This window comes from Manacus candei, unplaced genomic scaffold, assembly GCF_025592945.1.
Source record: "Manacus candei isolate 608988 ecotype Guabito, Panama unplaced genomic scaffold, ASM2559294v1 h1tg000065l, whole genome shotgun sequence".
NCBI lineage: Eukaryota > Metazoa > Chordata > Aves > Passeriformes > Pipridae > Manacus > Manacus candei.
This window is the reverse complement of record NW_026138113.1, coordinates 7706420-7727161: the sequence shown is the minus strand read 5'-3', so window position 1 is coordinate 7727161 and position 20742 is coordinate 7706420. Positions and strand designations below refer to the sequence as shown.

Genomic DNA, 20742 nt, shown 5'->3' with positions numbered 1-20742 from the left:
CCGCGCTCCCGCCGCCCGCGCCGGGCGGATCCGCCGCGCTCCCCGGGCCGGCCCCGCGACCCGCCCACCGCCACCGGCCGCCAATGGGCACCGCGGGGCCCGCAGCGCCGGGGCGGCGGGGCCGGGGCTGCCCGTGTGCGGTGGGTGCGTGTGCGCGATGGGTGCGTGTGTGCGGTGGGTGCGTGTGTGTGATGGGTGCGTGTGCGGTGGGTGCGTGTGTGCGCTGGGTGCGTGTGCGGTGGGTGCGTGTGTGTGATGGGTGCGTGTGACCGATGGCTGGGTCCCCCCGGCCCCCCGGGGCTGCGTGTGCCTGCTGACATCCACCACGCTCCTGCGCACCCTCCACTTGACCCCACAGGTGTCACAAAGATGCGCCAAATCGGTGTCTTTGGTTCGCTCGTGGTTTTAAGTTTCTGAGTTTTATCGTGTCTCCTGCTCGCAGGATACTCTGTCACGTAGGATGGTACACAGGCATGACATCATATAAAGATTATTTCAGTGATAAAATGCCCTCAGTATTTTACAGTTTAGAAGAGAAACCAGAACTCTTACCAAGCTTTGGATCTGATCAGATCTTCTGACTGCATTTATGATTACAGTTACAGACCACTGTGAAGGGAACAAGTTATTAACACCAAAATTGGCTTTGCAGGGATATCCTTTGCACTCCTCTCTCCCACTATATGGGCCACAGGCCACCACATGTCGCTGCCATGAGGGTGGTGGGATGAGTGGGCGGAGGCCATGGGCATTCCCCAGCACCCACTGCAGCTGCCAGGATGCAGGGCAGCTGAGCTCTGGCCCTTGTCTGGTGCAGTAACACAATGCCCAGCTGCCTGGCCCTGTGATGATCTATAATTCAGGAGCTTGCTCACTTTCTGTAATAGCTTTTCTATCTTTAATGGGAACTGATGGACCTGTCAAGGTATTAGAAATATTTTTTTTCCCAGGTTTTCGTTATCTTTGGAAATAATAATGTGGGCTGGGAAGCTCATGGTGCACTTTGAGCTAAAGTGCTCAGGCAGCCATGGGAGTTTCCATAAGAGCTTATTCCTTCACACTTTGTGTTTGTGTCAGATGAGCAGATGAACGAGGGCATGGACTAAGTTAATTGCAGTCTGTGGCTGCCTAGCAGTGTATGAGGGAGGGTTACAGAGAGGGCTGCAGGTCACTGACAAACCTCTCAAAGCCTGGGAGAAGAGAGCTCAGGACAGAGGGCAGGCTGGGCTGAGCACACTCAGGTTATCATTAGGGCTTTAGTGGGAGGTTATCATTAGGGCTTTAGTGGGAGGCCTCTTCTGCCCTCCTGCCTTTTCTGTAGGAGAGCAGGACTGAGTGATCTGTCGGTGGAAGGAGGGTGGTCTGCCTTTGCAGAAATGTTCTTGCAGCTGGGAGCTGTTTTGTGTTGAGCCTGGCTACCAGCTGCCTCTGTCCTGGCTACCTTGCAAGCAGCATACTAGGTCTGGGGAGATCTGCCCAGCTAAGAAATTAATTCTCAACAATTTTTATTTTTAACATGATCTAACTATGGAAATAATTATTTTTACATGATCTAACTATGTAGCTATGTAAGTATACAAGGCACTAAAGTAAATACATCAGAATTTGTCTTTGTAGACTAATTCAGACCTAACTAGCCATGGATTGTTATGCTGAAACTTGTTTTTTCTCCTATGTGCTAAAATTATTCTGAATTTGCTCTCATGTTATCTTAATCATAGTCTTTATTACTGAGATGTAAATACTTTGGTTTATTTTTCTTGTTGTTTCTCAGTATGCTCACCTGGACAACACATCAGCCAAACACAGCATTGGGTTAGCCCAACAGCCTGGGATTTGATGTTTGTTTTTTTTTTTCTTTCTCCCTCTCAGTCAGAAGTGGAGGCGTGTTCAGGCAACTGTTGCATGAGGCGAGGGAAGCCCTGAGATCCACGCTGGGCATGCAGTCAGTATGAAGCACTTGCACAGAGAGCTGACTTTCTGTTGGTATTTTGTTTGTTTGTTCTGGAAGCTGTTACATCCTTGTTTGAATTCCTTACTGAGATACAAACTCTGAGTTTCACCAGTAATCTTAAGAGCTGTTTGATAGGCAGACTCAGGAGCTCTTTTTTCCTGGCTGCAAAAGCAAACATTTGTGGGACCACTTGAAAAAGCTGCAGCACAAATTACCAGCTTTTAATGCAACTGGAGCAAGGTAAAGAGACTTTATCTGATCTATTGCCTCTGGCATTTTCTCCAAAACCACTTGTTTCTCAGTAGCAGAAATATTTTGCCCAATTGGGATGCAATAATTTCAAAGCAAGTAAAGGAAACTGCAGCTGCTCAGCTGAGTCAGCCAAAGGTAAGCTCTGCAGGGGAGAAAATGTTTTTTTATTATCTTCTAGTGGCAAAATTACTACAACAGCCTGCAGGAAAAGATTAGATTATAATAGGAACAAAAACATCTGTTAAATTCTGAGCTCAGTGTATGTTTAGTGCATGTTAAAAAAAAAAAAAAGAGAAACAACAACCTAGGCATTTGGTAAAATTCTTTTGAATAAAACTCAATATTTAGATTCAGTTTGGGATGTTAGGAACCCACTGTGATCATAGGAAGTGGTTTTTACTAATTGACTACATGGGGCATTTCATCAGTGGACAAGACATCTCTTAGCAATGGAGATGTTATTGAACTGAACTTGGAATAATCTTACTTAATGAGGGAATAAGACAAAGTGTGTTCATTATACATGTTTCTTGTAAGCACGAATGACCTCTGTCCTGTGCTCTGTGAGAACGTGTTGTGCATGGGGGGATGAACGTTTGTCTGATCTGGCTCCCAGTGGATTCAGCTAATCAGCCTATTTTATAAATGTGTGATTTGCTGTGATTGACTTGTATCTTTGAAGCCCTACCAACATCATCTGTGTGCTTTAGAAATGAGTTGCTTCTAAGTCTGGCTCTGTTGGTACAGACTGAAACTTCAGGGCATAAGTTTCCAAATTCTCACTAGTCCACGTGCCATGAAACCACTGCCCAGCAAACCTGTTTTAGAGGGTGCTTGTGTCTCTGGGGCGTATCTCGACCCTCACACAGGAAATCACCCACTTCTTGAGTGTCTCTGGGAGCCTGGCTGCAAAATGATTGTCACAGTGATGAAAGTACTTCTGGAAGCAACCTTGAGACCTGCTTGCTCCTCTGCCTTTTGCATGGGGAAGCAATATGCAATCAATGTGCTTTTGTTTTTGCAGTGGCATTGCTGTGCTTTGCATGTGTGCAGCACTTTATTAGCAGGATCTTGGAGTGCAGCATAAATTCTAATAACTGTGTGAGGGTTTCTACCACCTCACAACCTGGAGAGTTGTGTATGGTCATATGGCCTTTGATCACTGACACAGGAATAGTGGGTTATTTGATGTTGTCTTCAGTAGCAACGGGCTCTGGCTCAGAGTGAGTCAGTTGGGAGGGTGAGAAACATCCCCCAGAGCTCCTGACTCACAGCCTGTGTGCCTCACCACAGGGTCATGTCCCAGCTCAGAGATCTGTGATCCTTACAAAAGCTGTTGTGTGCAAGGATCACAAAACCACTCACGCCTGCAGATTCTAATGTTACAAATTCACATGATAAGAGCCTTGGTGTTTGCTGTGCCTTGTACTTCCCTGCTCCCCTGGCCACATGTGTGCAGTGCTGTGTGTGGCCCTCAGGTACAGTTGGAGCTTCAATCTTGAATAACTAATAGTGACCAAGCAGGTAAACAGCAGAGGCTAAATTTAAATGCTGTGTATAAATACATAACATGTATTCGCTCTTGGTTGGGTTATAGGAAAAAGAAAGAAGGAGCAGCACTAAGAGAATGGTTTGAAACCTGTATTACCTTTAGGCCATGTGGTGGTGTTTCAGCTAAGCTTTGGCAGTTGCCTGTGGATCTTAGTGAAGGCATAAGGTGTTTTGCTTGTTCCTTCTTAATTTTCAGTGATAAACAGCAATGGTGAATCATACAATGAGAGAGAGGAATGCAAAGCCAATTTTGGTGTTAATAGCTTGTTCTCTTCGCAGTGGTCTGTAACTGTAATCACAAAAGTGGTTAGAAGATCTGATCCAAAGCTTGATAAGAGTTCTGTTTTCTGTTTTGGACCAGCATATAATATGTAGTTCCATCTATATCCCCCTTCTAAACTGTAAAATACTGAGGGCATTTTGTCACTGAAATAATCTTTATATGATGTCACCAGTGCTTAGCATTCTGCCTGATAGAGTATCCTGTGAGCAGGAGACAAGATAAAACTTGAAATTTAAAACCATGAGTGAACCAAAGACACTGATTTTTGGTCATGGGGTCAAGTGGAGGGTGTGCAGAAGTGTGGTGAGTGTCAGCAGGGCACGCTGGACCTGGCTGTGGGAAGGGGTGAGTGGGGAGCTGGGGCTGCCAGGAGAGTGGATGCACCTCATCTTGTGATGCAGAAATACCCTCACCATCCCACACTGTTTCTGAGTAGTGTTCCCCAGTAATGGGAACAGGCTCTAGATGAAATACAGAAGGTGAAGGTGAGAAAGAGCTGAGGTAAGAGAATATGAAATGCCAGAACTGTGACAAGATGCAGGTGTTCAGTGCAGAGAGAGGAGTAATATTAAAGGAAAAACATATGAAATGAACGTGGAAAAAGGAGATGTGTCTCAAAAAGCTGCTGAATGCATTTTGCAGCATGCTGTGAGAGAGTACTGCATCTTCTGGGTTCAGCCTTTCTTCCAGAATACACTGTTCTGTGTGTGTTCTTCTGAACCCTTTTCCTACTGTCTAAACAGTGATCTCATATTCAGTGTGCTTTTATTGTACAAGATAAATCATGGTGAACAAATGTGTGTTTCAAATACTAAACTGAGGTAGATTAGGCATTTTAAATATGGAATTGAGGAAAAAGCACAGGGAGCAAGAGTGTGATAATCACTAGTTAACTCAAAAAGATGTATATATGCTCATCTATGATTGACTGGTTAGTCAGACACATAAAAGAGTTTCATTCCTGAACCCTGCTTTGCCCGTGGATATAGCTTCTATTTTTGTGAAGAACATGCTTTTGTTTCTTTCCTTTGGAACTGCTGACCAGGCTGTGTGTGTGTGTTGCCCCAAAAGGAAAAATAAGGGACCTGTGCCTTGCCTCACATCAGTGCCTTTTGTAGAGGAAGGCTGCTGTGATTGCCAGGGAAAGTTTCACCCATCCAGTGCATCTGCAAAGAGCTCTGTGAAAGGGGAAGGGGAGCAAAAAGAGATTGTATTGCTGCCTGGGCTGTGCAGGGTGTATCAAGTGTGACATAGAGGATGTTTGAATTATCACATCTTAATTTGTGAAGTGTAAAAATTGTTGTCTGGTTGAGAAACCAGAGGGTTGTTGTGTAATAGGAGGTGTGTGGTGGGCTGTTGAGAGACACCTGAAGGAGGAGCTGAGGATTCTGGTCTGTACTTCAGTTCAAGTTGTGCAAAAACTGTCCATGTGCCTGTGGTACCATCCTGCCTTTTGGGGAGAGTTTTGCAAGAATTAAGGTTTGCTTGAGATTTCTCTCTTATTGATAAACTGAAATGCAGGAAGCTCTGTGTTACGCTGTTGTTGGGTTTTTTTTTTATTGTTGTTTTTAGTTTTGTTTCTTTTGTTTTGGTTTTTTTTGTTTGTTTGTTTTGTTGGCGGTTTTTGTTTGTTTTGGGGTTTTCTATCCGTTTTCAGAATGAAGTATTTCTTCTCTAACCTCAACCCTAAAGACCAGCTGGGGGGAGGCAGGGGAAGGCACTGCAGTTTGTCTCTCCACCATTTGGGTTGTTTGAGTTCATTATCTTGGGAGCCCCCACAAATGCCTCAGGCCGTGCACCTCCTCATGTACCCAACCTGGGAGAATCTCTTGCTGCTGCTGCATGCATTAGCCTTCATTAATACCATTAGCATAATAAAGATTAGGATTCATTATTCCCTGCAAAAAGATAAAACCCGTAATACGTATCTCTGAATCAAATTCCTCTGCACCTTGTCTTGGGATTGCTTTATTGTGGAGTTGTTTGCTCTTTATATCCTTCCATCTCCTAGAAAAAAAAAAAAAAAAAGAAGAAAGCCACTTAATTGTAAAACTGTTTGGGTCAAAGAAATGCCCTGAGATGATCTTTCACGCATGCTAAATAGGTGATTTGATCTATGGGACCCACACAGCTCACACAGCCACTCAGCAGTGGAAACTGCAAACTTCATCTTCTTCAAGCACAAAAACTACTTAGTTTCCCCATGTTGAAGACTTTTTATAATAGCAATAAGACAACTCTAGAGAGAACCATCTAATATTAACTCCAGGGAGTAATCATCTAATCACAATCTGGGGGTGATTTGAAGCACTCATCTGGACCAAATGCCTCACAACACCCCAGGAGTGGTTTTATTGCATGATAGCAGTACCCCATTGAGCCTTATTGCTTAATTAAAAACAAATTCCCAAGTAATTTTTTTGCCTTTCCATAAAAACACAGTAGCAGATAGAATGTATAAAACATCCATTAAATGATGGTAGATGCAAATTTACATTGTGAGATACAATCCGTTTCTTTACCACTTGGGGTTGAAGTTAAATGTAAAACCATTTCCTATAATCTGTGCACTGCTGTGTTTAGAGGGGAATAAATATGGGCAAGAGAGGTTCATTGTAGGATGCCTTGTTTTTATTAAGTGATATGTTTGGTCCCTTACAAAGGGGTTCAAGCTCTCATCCATCTTGCAGACACAGGAGTCAGTCATCAGCGTGGCCTTTTCTGCTTCCTCCTGGAGATTTCCTCAGCTTGCATCATTTCAGGGCAGCTCTTTGCTAGGAATCCTGTACTGCTGTCTGGGATTGCCATGGCTCTCTGAGAAGGGAGAGCATGAGCAGTGTGGGTGATGTATTTGGGGTACACATTGCACACTACACAAGTGGTGCCTTGGTGGGTTCTGCAGTCTGACGTGGATTAAGCCTGGTGGGTGCAGGGTACATCCACTTTTGGGGGTTTTGTCCACAGCTGATCTCTGCCTGCTCTGGTTGCATGGCTGAGATGTCTCCAGGTCCTGCAGTTTGACTGGGAACTGCTACAGCTGTGGCTGCTCTGCAAGGGACCCTGACTGCAGATAGGAAGAGTGTGGAAATCCTTCAGCTTGTGTTGAGGAATGCCACAGCACCCCAATCCCAAGCTCCCTTACACCTCTAGAGAGTGCTCTCATAGCCCCAAGGCAATTCCCAAATGCAGTGCTGCCCTGAGGATTTTGAGTATTGTTCACATGTTACAGGCAAAGGAAGCAAATCCAGGTTTTGGAGTGTTTGTCTGAAAATCATACAGGGAGTGATGGAGCCACTGCTCAGAAACCCTGGCAACCAAAGCTTGATGGGGCTTTTGGCCACAGCACTGGGGACAAAAAGGGTTGTTATGACATTCTCTTCAGATTTGTCACTCAGGGTGCCTTTAACTGGTGGAGATAAACTTGCAAGTACAATTTCTTAAATAAAAGCTGAGAATTAGTGGTAACTGTTGCTCTAGTTGTTCCAGATGCCACAGTCTTCTCATGGTACCCACAGGCTCTGGATAGAGGATGACACTTGTGTCAATCTCTCCCATTGTGGGCTCCACTCAATGTTATGCACATCCTTCTGGTTTTCCCCATCAAATGGTGGTTCCTCAAGGACTGGTGGGAGCTGAAGCCATTTGTGAATATCTCCTGCTGATAGGTTGCAGCATTCAGGGTTATAGAGGCAGTGTGCTTTCTCCCTATTTAGATTTTGTAAAAACTAAATTATGTCAAGTTTGGTGGGTTTTTTTGTTTTTGGTTTTGGTTGGTTTTTTGTTTGTTTGGGGGTTTTGTTTGTTTTTTTTTGTTTGGTTGGTTTTTGTTTTTGTTTTTTTTTTTGTGAACACTTTGATAGAATGTTTTGCTGACTTCATTTTTAATGTCATGTTAGAGAGACATTAAGTGTTGTGGTGGAGGATTTGTTATAAAGAGGTTGAAGCATTGTACTGAGGAAATGAGAGTAAAACTAGTTGCCTGTTGCTGCTGCCTGAGATCAGTCTGAAAGAGCAGCAAAAAGAATAGTTAAACTTGTGTATTTAAAGCAGTTCTGTAGTAACCTGGGACATTGCCAGGTCAGGAAAGCACATGAAAGAACCTAACAGTGTTCTCAAACAATAAACATTTTTACCAGAAAGATCTCTGCTGGCTTTATTAAGAATGCCATTATCTTGCTTTGATCTGACTCTCTGGGACTGGCTGCTCGTACAGCTGACACAGAGCAAGTAGCCAAGAAAGGAAAGCCCTAACAGGCTTTAATACCTTTAATGAAGAGTTTGTCTTCCCCTCTGATGTATGTCGTTTTACAAAGGCTCTTTTCATCTTACTGTGCATTGTGGAGATAGCTGGATGCAGGGGATGAGGGGCAGGGTTTAGCAGACTTGCTCTCACTTGTCCCTGCCTTCTCCCTGCCTACCCTGCACAGGATGCCCTACAGGGCAGTGGATGGGGGCTGCTTCAAAACCAACCTGCCAAAAAAGCCCCAAACAAAAAGAGGGAGATGCTCCACCATGCCTGGTGTTGGGGTCTGCAGAGCACAAACCTAGCCTGTTCTCTCATCTGAGCACATATTTTTGAGCTTTAGGACAAGAATAAACATGATATTATATCTGCATTATTTGGCCTTTTAAGAAGATGAGGAGTTAGGAGTCTTATGTTGATGGTTCTGGGATATGTGTGGCTCCCTTTATGAGTATAATCTTTCATGAAGGGGATGAAAAGGGTGATGATTTAGCAGCTGGAAATGCCTGGCTTAGTCTGGTTCTGTTTCCTGATTTCATTTTGACATGGTAGGCAATTCAGAAAATATATTTGCAGCAAGGAAAATGGAGTTGTTATGGAAACATCTGAGCGAGGCAGCTGACATGGAGTAACGCACGCACCAGATTAGCTGTACACACAGACGCAGTAAAAGGCAAGTTCATGTAAGGTAAGGGAGCAGTTTCTAGGCACTGTCTGCTTTCATGGGTGGGTTTTCTGGCAAAGCAGGAAAAAAAAATCGCTTTAAAACTGTGAGCATGTGGCTCCATCTTCTGGTACCAAAGGAAAATGTGTTGCTCTGGATATAGACGGAGGTAAGATTTCTGTATAATTTTTATGTTAGCTGCAACAAAAGCAACAAAAAAAGGCAGCAAAAAAAATATAAATTAATAATACTAGATTAAGATAAATGTGTCCTGGGGTCAAGCTGCAAACTATTAATGTAGTTTTCCTGAAGCTACAAGCTGCTGCATGGGAAGAAAACTGCCTTTTGAAACTCTCTCTTAGACGTGTAGTCCCCAAAGTATCTTGTCTTCTAAAGCACAACCCTGCTGTCCTGAATGAAAGCAATGTTTGATCAGAGTGTGGGCTGTACCAGTGCAGCTTGGTGCCTGTGTGGGTGCTGTTATTGTCTCCTGCTTATAGCAGTAGGATGTTTTTCTTGTTTTCCTCCACAACAATATCTTTGGCAAAGGAGCTGAAATTCAAGATGCTTCCTCGTGGAAATGCTAGCTGGGTAGAAATAGGAGTGAATGGTTCTTGGAGGTAGACTGCCAGAAGTCAAAAGAAAATAAAGCTGTTTTATTACTTCACCAAACAGTGAGTGTTGTTACACTGCATATTGCACATGCTTAATCGAGCTTGATACTCAATCTGTTCACCTTAGTAACTCATTTTCCTTTAAACAGAAGTAAGTCATTGTTCAAAACCAGGAGGTGCTATCCTTCTCTGGGTAAACCTTGGGTTTTCTAAATAGTCCTAAAGAATTGCCTCTTCTTTGTTGCTGTAAAAAACCCAGAAAAACAACTCAACAAACCAGAAACAAAGGTAATTATCTTGATGTGGTGCTGTCCCAAAGCTGTTGTTTGCAAGTCACTGCAAATAGGAGGTATTACTCTGTAAATGCTAAGTTAAAATTATGAACCATGTGTTTTACCTATTTTACTTCTGTGTACATATGTAAGTGTTTTTTTTTTCCCTGGATAGTGAGTCTAGGATAAGACGACCTGATATTCTTTGAGTAAAGCACGAGTTTTGGGTCCAACTGCTGCATGGCTGAACTGTGACAATGAAGGTGAGGGAATATAAATTTAATGGTCCCACTGCTTCTGCCTGTACTTGTGCCACTCTGACATCACTAACACGAGTGATGATGTATTTGCATGCAGCACTTACCCGTGGGGAGGGCTGTGTGGGGACCTGCTTGGAAAGAGTGTGTTCATGTCAGTCCAGCTCCTGTATGGCAAGGAATCATATCAAAAAATCATTCCTAAAGTAAGCACTGAGCCAGGGCTCCCCATCACAGCCTCAACAGCCAGGCTGTGGATCAAAGCTAGAGGTGGAACTGGCCTTTACTCTTCACTGTGGTGCTTTTAAGGCCCCACACATTTTAAATGGCCACAGGCTATGCTGACAAAATACAATTGCATCCTCCATAGCTTGCATTTAGGGTTTCTAACCTGTCCCTGCAGCCAGGGTACATTGGACTTCCCCTTGGCACTACCTGAGGCTTTCTCCTTAGGCTGCCTCCAATGCCTACAATCTTCTTTCCCCTTCCTTATATTTAAACTTCAGCTTCATCCTGTTTCATTGGTGATTTCAAGGTCTAATTTCTGAAGTCTATGTCTCTCTGTGTATCCTATGGATTATTTAAAAGGGATACACTCATCTTTCTGAAAGATATCACAAGGGTAGCACCTTTCACTGGCACTAACAGTAAATAAATACTACAGACCTCTTTTATTAGGAAGTACAAACCCACAACAAATCCTGCCTGGAGTGTATTTGATAAATCAGATCTTTTGCAGACATCTGGAAATTGTGTTTGCAAATCCCCAGACAGCTTGTTTTGTAGTCATTGTTACCATAATTCAGGTTAATGTTGTTGCCACTTTTTACTTGCTAAAACACATGTGGTGCTTTATTGCTGAAAAAAAAAAAAGTGGCTGCCTTGGAACAGAAGTTCTTTTAAAACCCTTCCTGAAAGTTTGGTGTTTGGAGAAACAAATGTCAAATCAATTGTCCTAGCTTTGAATTGCCACTCTGAAAATGAAGCTGTGAAAAGAGATCACTCAGGTACTGCGATGGGGGGCATGTAAGAATCTAGATTGAGAATTATGTACCAATAGAGACCTAAAATAACAAGTGGAACAAGTAAACTTTTAGCTTTTCCTGCAAAGATTTGCTTAAAAAATATTAGATCCCAAGTGAGAAGGCTCATGCCAAGTTTTAAATCTCATTTGAATTTTTATAGCTGTTATAATCTCTGATATATAACCCTGGAAATCGAGTCTCGTAACAGAAATGCCGAGTCCCTTGACTATTGCCTCGCAAAAAAGGGTTGCTGTAATAGGCTACAATTCTGAGACAAGTTTGCAAGGCTGGCTTATGTCTGCATATCATCATTCAAATGGGTCTAAGCTGGGCTCTTCACATTATTTGAGGTTATTTGTGTGTACGTGCTCAGCCGCGTGCAGCTGTTCCAGGAATGTCAGCCTTTGGAGTGCAGCAGGCACAATCCAGCACATCCTTATCCACTGAAATGTTGCCACGGGGAGAGGCTTGGAGCTTGGACATGCTGTCATGAAAAGTAAAGAAGGGTTTATTTTCTTTTTCTGCTGTCCTTATTCTTCTGCATTTCTGCACAGAAGAAATGGAAGTTCCCAAGGAGCCAAAAGGATTCCACATACCGGTGCTCTTTTCCCTCTCATTATCATACACTTGCAATCAAACTCTAATTTTTGAAATAAAAAACCTGCAAGATTCTTTATTGGGACTATTAAACCTTCAATCTTCATTATTTAGGATGGCTACTTACCTTTTACTCAATGAAGCCATAATGCAACTGCTCCTATAAAAACTATTGAAATGGCTACTGTGGCAGTGAGTAGATTTTCCTCCGTGTAAAATAATCTTCTGTGAGTAAGACATAACTATCATTCACATTAATTAGGCAGCCATATAATGGGGTGTTCAATAGCTATTACATCATTTAAATTCTTCAGTGAGCACCTCAGCCACCCAAGAACTATCCAGCTGAACATTTCTGAGTCCATAATTTTGAAATAATCCTTTAGAGGAAGAATATGTATGGCAGAGTGTTGCAGACAATTTCACACAAAAAAAAAATTATATTCAGATTTATGGGATTATTTTAACATTTACAAGAAGTGCATAAGCCTATTTTTTCCCTCCCTCCCAGAATAATGGTGCTATAAAGTGGAGTCTATTTTGGGGCTGATACTGTGTGTACAGTAGAGAATGTCCAAGGAGCTTGTAGCCAGAGGTGAGTGTTGGCAGCTGGACTCACACACACAACAAATATGTTTCTCTAAACATTTTGTTACAAGCCTGTGGCCCCAGAGCCACAAGGCTCAGCTGAGAAGCCCTGACTCAGTCAAGTGAAGGCAGTCATGCTTGAGGTTCTGTGTTTTTGAAGTCTTTTGCCTTTAACAAGCATATAGGACTTCAGAATTTATATTTAATTTTGGTTGATTTAAAATTTTTGAGGTGAAGCCAAAACCCTTTGATATGAATATTATAAATAATGTTCTAACTATATTATTATGTATTTTTGAATCTTTTAAGATTAGTTTCTCAGCCAAAAGTATGCATATATGTCATGAGAGTAGGAGCTTATTCTGAGAGCTGGAAGAAATAAGGCTGAATTTATTAACTAATACAGTAGGAAGGGATTTCAGATTAACAGGCCTGTACTGCAGATCTTTAATGGGCTGTTCAGCTGCCTATAGAAAGGGATGGCTATTGGTCAGTGCTTGAAAGTATATGAAAATAACAAGTTTTAAATCAGTATGGTTTGGCAATAGTTAGGTGCTATGGAAATAGTTCTTAGCAGAATGAAAAAAAAGCAATTGCCTAAAAATAGGCTGAGGACAGGATAGACTGTAAAGTTTAGGCTGCGCCTTTTCCTATCAGTTATTTTAATTAATTGTATACCCATTTCCTCCCCTCTTCTTAATGGCTATTAGGTATTGCACCTTATCTGACTCATAATACAAAGCAGCAGAGAGCTCTCTTAAGAGAGCTCTTAATTCAGCATTAAATGTTGCTGGGTACTCTGTAGTTCTCCCTAATCCCTAACCAGCAGGCAGAGTGTGCAGAGGTAGGTGTCAAAACCCATCCATAGGTAGAGCCCCAGGTCCTGTTTGTTCTGCAGCCCAGGTTTGTGTTTGCCAGATGTAACTGCTCCTCTCAGCAGCAGTGGATGCCGGATCCTCTATTTTTCACTTTTGCTCATTAATTTAATTAAACCAGTACACTGAGGGAAAGTTCTGCCTTACCAAAACAATACATTTTCATTACACACAGTAGGGAAAGTGACTTAGAACTGGAGTTAGTTACCATAGGAGCTAAGGAAGGGGAACATAGTCTGGATCAGAATTTTATGCTCTCTCTTATGCTTTTCAAAAATATTAGGGGGCTTGAATATATAGTTAACATCAGCTACGTGCTGCTGTCATTTCAGTGATTTATTGTGAGTTTCTCAAGGAGAGTCTCAGAAGGTTTTTGGGGGTTTCCACTGTACTGTTGTGTAATCCATCTTTAACAGGAAGTATAAAAAAACCCCCTCAAATAGAATATTCTGTGTGTTTTCTTGGATGTGACTCGGCTTTAATTTCAAACATTTCCTACAATTAAGTATTTTGAGGTTTTAAACAGAAATTATGGGATTTTTTGTTTTGTGTTTCCATTCTTGCTTAAGTGTTCAAAATTCAGTAACTGGATTGTTTACAATTGTTTTAGTTCATATTGGCTATAAATATATTACATATGTACAGTAATAGAAAAGCAGAAATGTGTGTAGGGTAGTGAGACATTGTTCATTGTTGTTATTCCCTCGTTAGTCTTTTCTTCAGTGAGAGTTCAGGTATAAAAATCATTACGAAAAACGTGTCTCTGCTGAGTGCAATTCAGAGTGGAACACATGAAGGAAGAAGCCTATTAGAGACAGCTGTGATTAGTTCTCCAATTTTCCAATATTAAATCCATTAAGTATTTACTGTCTCAGCTAATGAAGAGATGGGGAATGGCCATGAATCAGCAGGGGAGGGCTGGTGAGCCATCATTTTCATTTTTCCCTGTTTCTAAGGAAGTTCCTTGACAAACAGTGGGGAGTGTAAGGTGTTCTAGGGACAGGTGACCACAGGGCCATGTCCTGGAGAAGGCAGGTGGGACAGGTCTCGACTTGCTGGTGGGTGGACAGAGATCCCAGCTGTCTGCAGCAGTGATTCAGCTCGAGGGATTTATGGGGCTGCTTGGAACACCTCTGAGTCACTGCAAAAAGGCCTCTGCAGGTGATTTACCAGCTGCAGTAAAGGAGTCTTGAATGTGTGGGCTGTTCAGCTCTTGTTATTCTTCATTTGTCACCCGTCTTTTGTGCCACTACCCTGATTACCTTGAGGAGCCCTTTGAACATCTCCCGGGCACTCTGCACTGTAAATAACAAAAGCCTTCCTCTTATTTATCACGAGGCACTGCTAGGCAGCATTTGTCTTTTTTGGTTAAAAACCAGAAATGCCAGCAGCTTTGGGAACTTGTATCATGTTCATCTATGTGTCCATATGGTAGAATGTGTTTTGTCCTTCACAGCACAATGAAACGTGATTGTGCCTAATTCCAATTTGTATGGCATTCCCATTAATGTCTCTTTAAGACATCCATTAAAGGGCCCTAATGTTAATTAACTGGACTATGCCAATAAAGTTCTATTAGCTTCCCCCTATTAATTTAATATTATAGGCATTTAACAGATGTCTTAATTAGATGTTACACTGAAGGCTGTGAGCAAAATTAAAATTAGGTCATTGTCCTGACGGTTTCTGCTATGATTTATGTTTTCTACCTCTTTGTTTGTTTTATCTTCTGACCTCTTACAGGAAACCAAGAGATTTCCTTTTACAGAACACCGAAAGGAGTAATGGGCACAAGGTAGAATAACACCTTGGGTCTAACAACTTCAACACATCTTGTTCTTACTTCACGGACAGAAATTCTCATTGCTTTGAAATAACTGTATTTCCCTGTATAAAATATCTCTCCCTGACAAAAACAGTTTTCCCCATCTCAAGGGCAACACTTCATGTAATTGCAACAAAGATTTATTTCTGTACCAAATGCTTTTATTTCTTGATTCCAAAGGGTCTGTTCTTGAAAACCAGCGTTGCCTACATTGTGACTTCAGCAGATCAGAGGCTGGTTCAGGTGAATCTCATTTGTGTCTGAGGGCTCGTTCCAAGGAGATGCAGCTCTTCTGTAACCTCTGCCAGCAACAGATCCAGAAAGGAAGTGGGAGATTTGGAGGCTAGTTAGAGTTTTTTTTACAAAAAGACACCCTTTTTCTTTTGTTTTTATAGGACTGGGGTTGGAGGTGGCAATGATCTCTGGCTTCTGTGCCCTGCAGTGCAGTTAAGAGCTCTAGCTGTTCTCCTAACCCCAGTTACTTGGGTTTGGGGTGTGATGTACGTGAGGAACAGCTGTGTTCTCTTTAAAGAAATGGCCCTGCTTGGCTACAAATGCTTGGGGATAGGGAAAAAACTTCTCCTACGCACAGGTCTTTCATTTGATCTTGAAATTGAAAGCTTCTGAAAACTACAATTAAAACATAAACATCAGAGGAGCATTTTTATAACAGAAAAATGTTGAGTGATCTAAACATAGGGGTCGCTTCCACCTCCCAAACAAGTCAAATCTGCCCAGTTGATGAGAGATTGTAATCTGGGCAACTAAAAGAGGCAGTCTACAGTAAAAAATACAAGAAGGGGCTGAGGATACGTGAAGCACAGTAGCTCAGTGGGCAGAGGTTAAATATTCATAAGGCAGTTCTGTGGGTAATTTAAGGACAAGATTGAAAGGGGGTCACTTCCATCTTTGAATTTCCACCTTTAAGTGCTTCCCTCGTGCTGTGCTGTGTTCCCTGCACTCTGGCATGACATGTCTTTACTGACATAGACATCTGACTTTACCTTCAAGTAGCAGGGTATTCATAAGCATGGGGAAAGCAAACAGCTTTTAGAGCTGCATACCATGCTTACTATGTTTATATCACATATACCTGTTATCTTTAACAATATTATCCACAGGGAAGGAGATATTCACAGTAAAACCTGTCAGCTGAAACAACTTATTTGCTTGTGCTTGCAGAAGGCAAAGATGTTGATGTTGGCCCAGGAGCAATGATTATAAAGAGCAGTTGTCATCACCTGCAGTCTCACTGCAAGCAGTAACAGGCAGCTAAAGCCCAATTTATACAGAAGGCAACAATAACATTTATCAGAGTTACAAGGTATAATTTTTATTGTGCAAATTTACAATTATAAATCGAAACAGAAGTCAGGTAACCAACACTAATATAAGTTTAATTTAAGCCAGAATATTATATACAAGTAACAAAACAAATACACCAACTCCAACAGTCTGAGAGTCTTGTTTAAAGACAATGGATACTGCTCATTCTTTAAGAATGAGAAGGAAATGCTTTAAAAACATTTCACATGGCTGTTCCATTTTCCATCTCTTTAAATGGCAGGAAAACAGCAAATATTTATATTAATACTTCTGATTTTCCATGAAATCATAGATCAATGGTTCCTTTCAGCTTGAATTTTTTTGCAGATCGCTCACTTGCTCTCAGGAGGAACTTGCTTCCATAGATGTAGGAAATGAATCCATCAATCTCCAAGCTAAATACGTTGTTGAGTTTGGGAACAACTGAAAATGCAAAATGAAACAAACTCATCAAAGTGGGCAAATGTGAATCTCTGTTATAAAAATATACTGATGTACCAGGGGATGTTATTCACCCATAGACTTGAGGTTTGCCACATTTCAAGGTTTTTATACTTCAGCAAGAGAAGAAAAATAACCCAAACCTCCAAATTTAACTGGAATTACCAAAGTTAGTCCTCTTTCAGGAGCATGCAGTTAAGTGTTGCAGAGAACATCTAATGTAAACCAGATGAATGAGCCATAGGCATAATCATGCTGGGTTCACTGAAAATGCCTTTTTTTTAAAAATGAGATGCCTTTTTGGTAAGGTATTGGGCTGTTGGATGGTCAGTAAAGACACTGTCTTCTCCAATTCTATGCACATAAACCAATGTACTCAGAGATGCAAGGTGAATAGTGTGTTTAAGAAACTTTTGATAATTAAAGTTGTAAAAGCACCGAAAAAAATGTCTTATATACCTTTTAATTTGTCCTCTTTAGTGATGATTTTGAAGACATGTTTAAACTCCTGTAGAATGATTCCTGTTATCCCAACATAAGAGGGGCACTTTGATTTTGTGACTGAAAGAACAGAAATATGTATTAGAAAATTTCAGATGCAGTTTATTTGCTCTTCTCCTGTCGCCTCATGATCTTAAAAATTAGTTTGCAGTATTATGAAATAATGCACTTACAGTCATCACTAGTAAAACATGCAGTTTTACTTTGCAACTAACAACATGATTTTCAAGAGCAGCTGAAGATCACTAGCATTTTAAGGAGAGAAATAATCCATCAATGTATGATTTTAACTACGTGATTTTAGAGTTCATGATACTGAAAGGAATTTAAAAATAAGCATCTGAACTACAGGAGCTTAACTTCAGATGATACAAAAGCAAACAAACAGAATACCTGTAACAATAGCTCCATGGAGATCAGCTTTTAGCAGTTTGCTCTGAATCATAAAGGGTTGCCTTGAAGAAGAGAGGGGGATCAGACAGAAGGGAAAAGAAAAAAATCATACAGAAAGTCAGGTTAACAGAATGAGACCATGACTATTGTAATCATGGTCAAAGCTTCCAGAAACAGTACATATCCTTATCAATTAACCACAGTGTTTCAAGCAGTAACTCAGTAAACCTGGAAGTATCTACTAAATGAAAACCATGTAAATCTTTAAGTAACTCAACTTACGCGTCTGGTTTGAGTCCGTGGCACAGGTCTCTGATGTACTGTTTCCAGAGTTCATGGAGTGGTAGGAAGATGGCATACCTGCAGTAAAAAAGACATAAAATAATACACAAAACGTAAGTTATAAGAAAAGTATTGTTTGTTTATAGAGGGAGTCGACAGATTGTATTTCCAAGAGAGCTAAGACTGACATTTATAAGATATACACAATCTGCTCTCCATTTACCCTGCAAGATGACCCACTCCAAACAGCTGGTTTATTTCATAAAACAAGCATGCTCCTCTATACCAACCCAAAGCACTGATATGTTTTAGAGGATCAGACCACCTAAGACTGAAGAGATTTCTACTCTTTTATCTCCCCACTAACTCCCTGTTACCAACAGCAGGGGCTTCATTCAATATGCACTGAGGGACCTTATGCAGAATTTTGACTCTCTGGTCACAGGCAGTCCAACTTTAAAAAGTGAAATCAGAGGTGATTGTATTTGGGTTTGGTTTCACGTTATACTTAGGTATACAAAAGCAAACAGAACTAGCAATGAACAGAAATGAACTTTCCAGCCATACAAGAGAACTGTTTTCTCACGGTGAAATGCCACAAGCAGCATTTCAAACTGACTTTACACACTGAAGGGTTCATATCCACGTGCACATGCTGCTGCTTTTCCATACTTTTGATGTACTTCCACTTTTACTACACAAAGAAGACGTTGGAGGTCTTACCTTTGCTGTTCGGGTTCAATTTCAAACAGGCGCAGCTCCCGCCTCTGCTTGGCAGTAAAACCTTTTGCCTTCTTCCTCTTTTGCTTGATCTTTTTTTTGGGATAATGCTCAAGAACCACAGCTTTCCGAGTTAACATATCCTGGATGGCTTCATCCTTCATCTGGGGCATGCTACGCTTCAGGAGGGTATGTACAAACACCTTGGCCTCTTCTGAGCCCTGAGGCTAGAGATATGTTAAAGGAGACTTTAAAACAGCACATTTCAATTAAGTTAGAACTCCCGGCGTGGTGCTCCCGCGCCCCTCGGTACCTGTATCCGCAGGTCCCCGGAGTCCTCGGGCGGCAGCCGGCGGTACAGCTGCTCTGCAGGGCACGGCCGAGCGGGGTCAGCGGGGCGGGCTCCGCTCACCCTCCATCGCTCGCCCTCCACCACCCACCGTCCCTCACCCTCCACCGCTCACCCCTAATCCCCCTTCACTCCTTCATCCTCCACCGCTCGCCCTCCATCACCCCGCGTCCCCCACTCCTCCACCCCTCTCCCTCCACTGCTCACCCTCAACTCCTCTCCCCCCACCCCTCACAACCTCCATCTCTCTCCTCCCATCGCCCCCCGTTCCTCGACCCCGTCCCTCTCCCTCCACCGCTCGCACTCCATCCATGGCCCTGCATCACCCCGCGTCCTTCTCCCTCCATCCCTCACTCCTCCACCCCTCACTCCTCCACCCCTCACTCCTCCATCCCTCACTCCTCCACCCCTCATCCTCCATCGCTCACCGCTCCGCTACCCTCGTCCCTCTCCCTTCACCCCTCACTTTTCCCCGCTCTCCCTCCCTCTCCCGCCGTCCCTCACCCTCCATGGCGGCCGCGGCGCTGCCGGCGCGGGGCGATGACGTCGGGTGCGGCGGCGCCTGCGCACAGCGCCGCTGCCCGTGCCGGCCGCCAGGCGGCGCCACCGCCCGTGAGACCCGCCGGAGTTCGGGACAGCGACGGGTCTGGGAATGTGAACGAACCTGGAACACACCGGGAACACACCGGGAACACACCGGGAACACACCGGGAATACACCGGGAACACACCGGGAATACACCGGGAACACACACAGAACGGCGCTTACTGTGGGATGAAGGACCTCCCGGCAGAGCCCGCAGGGACGCGCAGAGGTGCAGAGGCAAGGGGGAGCCCAGCCCTCGCCCTCCAGCCCTGCCTGCGCGACAAAGCCATCAGGGACAGAGGGGACGGGAAAAACACACCCAAAAGTTTTCCAGTAAACGGGAGCCAGAAAAAGCGTGTGTGTGTGTGTCTGTGTGTGTGTGTGTGTGTGTGTGTGTGTAGGAGACCAAGCAGAAAAACAAACACACCCGAACTGAGCTCTGGTGCCGGTTCATGTGTGAGATGATGAGACACAACCTGGCTGCGAAGGGGGGCACGGGGAGACCCCCCGGGCGCTGTGAGAGGTGTCTCAGACACCCACCCATGTAAAGGTCCCGAAAGGAAACCTTGGAGAACTTCCTGGAAGGGGGTTCCCACTCTAGGACAGCAAGATAAAAGAGGGCAGGGTGTGCTATCAGGTGGGATTTCAGGACAGCGCTCCTGACACACCGAACACCCCCTTTGGGCAGCCCAACACTTGATCCAGGATTGGTGGTCGATCATTCTCATTCTGCTTCCTAAAAAGCTTTTTATAGAGAGTTCATGCTACTCAGCATATCAAAAGAAATGTCATCTTGTTATCATCTGGTTAGAGGAGCAAATCCCTGCTAGAGGTAACCAAGAGTTTGTGTCCCAGGAAGAGGAGCCTCCCTACATCCACCAGAATTCCTGGGTTATTCCCTAACATGGCTGGCACTGGGGTCCTGAAGAGCTCAGTGTCCCTCATAAAACACAAACTGTGCTGGATGCTAGTTCACATTACTAAGTCCAAAATCCAAAGGAAAGAATGTAAACCAGGGAAGTGACCTTGGTTATCGCAGCCATGAGGTTCTACATGAGAGGGTCTGTGGTCAGATTTTTAGATTAAATGATTATTTCAATCAATTAATTTAGGTGGGGACAATTTAATACCTTAAACTGCTGCTG

The 20742-nt window shown here is 43.1% G+C and overlaps 1 protein-coding gene across 2 annotated transcripts; it reads right to left on the bottom strand.

Annotated features, from left to right (window-relative positions):
• Positions 1–16307: 16307 nt before the first annotated feature.
• POP4 (POP4 homolog, ribonuclease P/MRP subunit) lies at positions 16308–19559 on the bottom strand. Of its 2 annotated transcripts, none has more exons than XM_051805923.1 (7): positions 19517–19559; positions 18977–19029; positions 18667–18890; positions 17944–18021; positions 17662–17723; positions 17227–17328; positions 16308–16749 (listed from the first exon to the last, which is right to left on the bottom strand). In XM_051805923.1, the coding sequence occupies exons 1-7, from the start codon at positions 19521–19523 to the stop codon at positions 16613–16615; spliced, it is 663 nt and encodes a 220-aa protein (XP_051661883.1). In that variant the 5' UTR covers positions 19524–19559; the 3' UTR covers positions 16308–16612. The 2 variants fall into 2 exon arrangements, with proteins under 2 accessions (XP_051661883.1, XP_051661882.1); XM_051805922.1 differs by lacking the exon at positions 19517–19559 and adding an exon at positions 19429–19474 and having other exon boundaries at positions 18977–19031.
• Positions 19560–20742: the final 1183 nt, after the last annotated feature.

Coding starts and splice junctions, on each gene's coding strand:
- POP4 (XM_051805923.1), bottom strand. Junction 18,022..18,666: donor ATTGAACCCGAACAGCAAAG/GTAAGACCTCCA, acceptor TTTTTACTGCAG/GTATGCCATCTTCCTACCAC. Junction 17,329..17,661: donor CCATGGAGCTATTGTTACAG/GTATTCTGTTTG, acceptor CTGTTCTTTCAG/TCACAAAATCAAAGTGCCCC.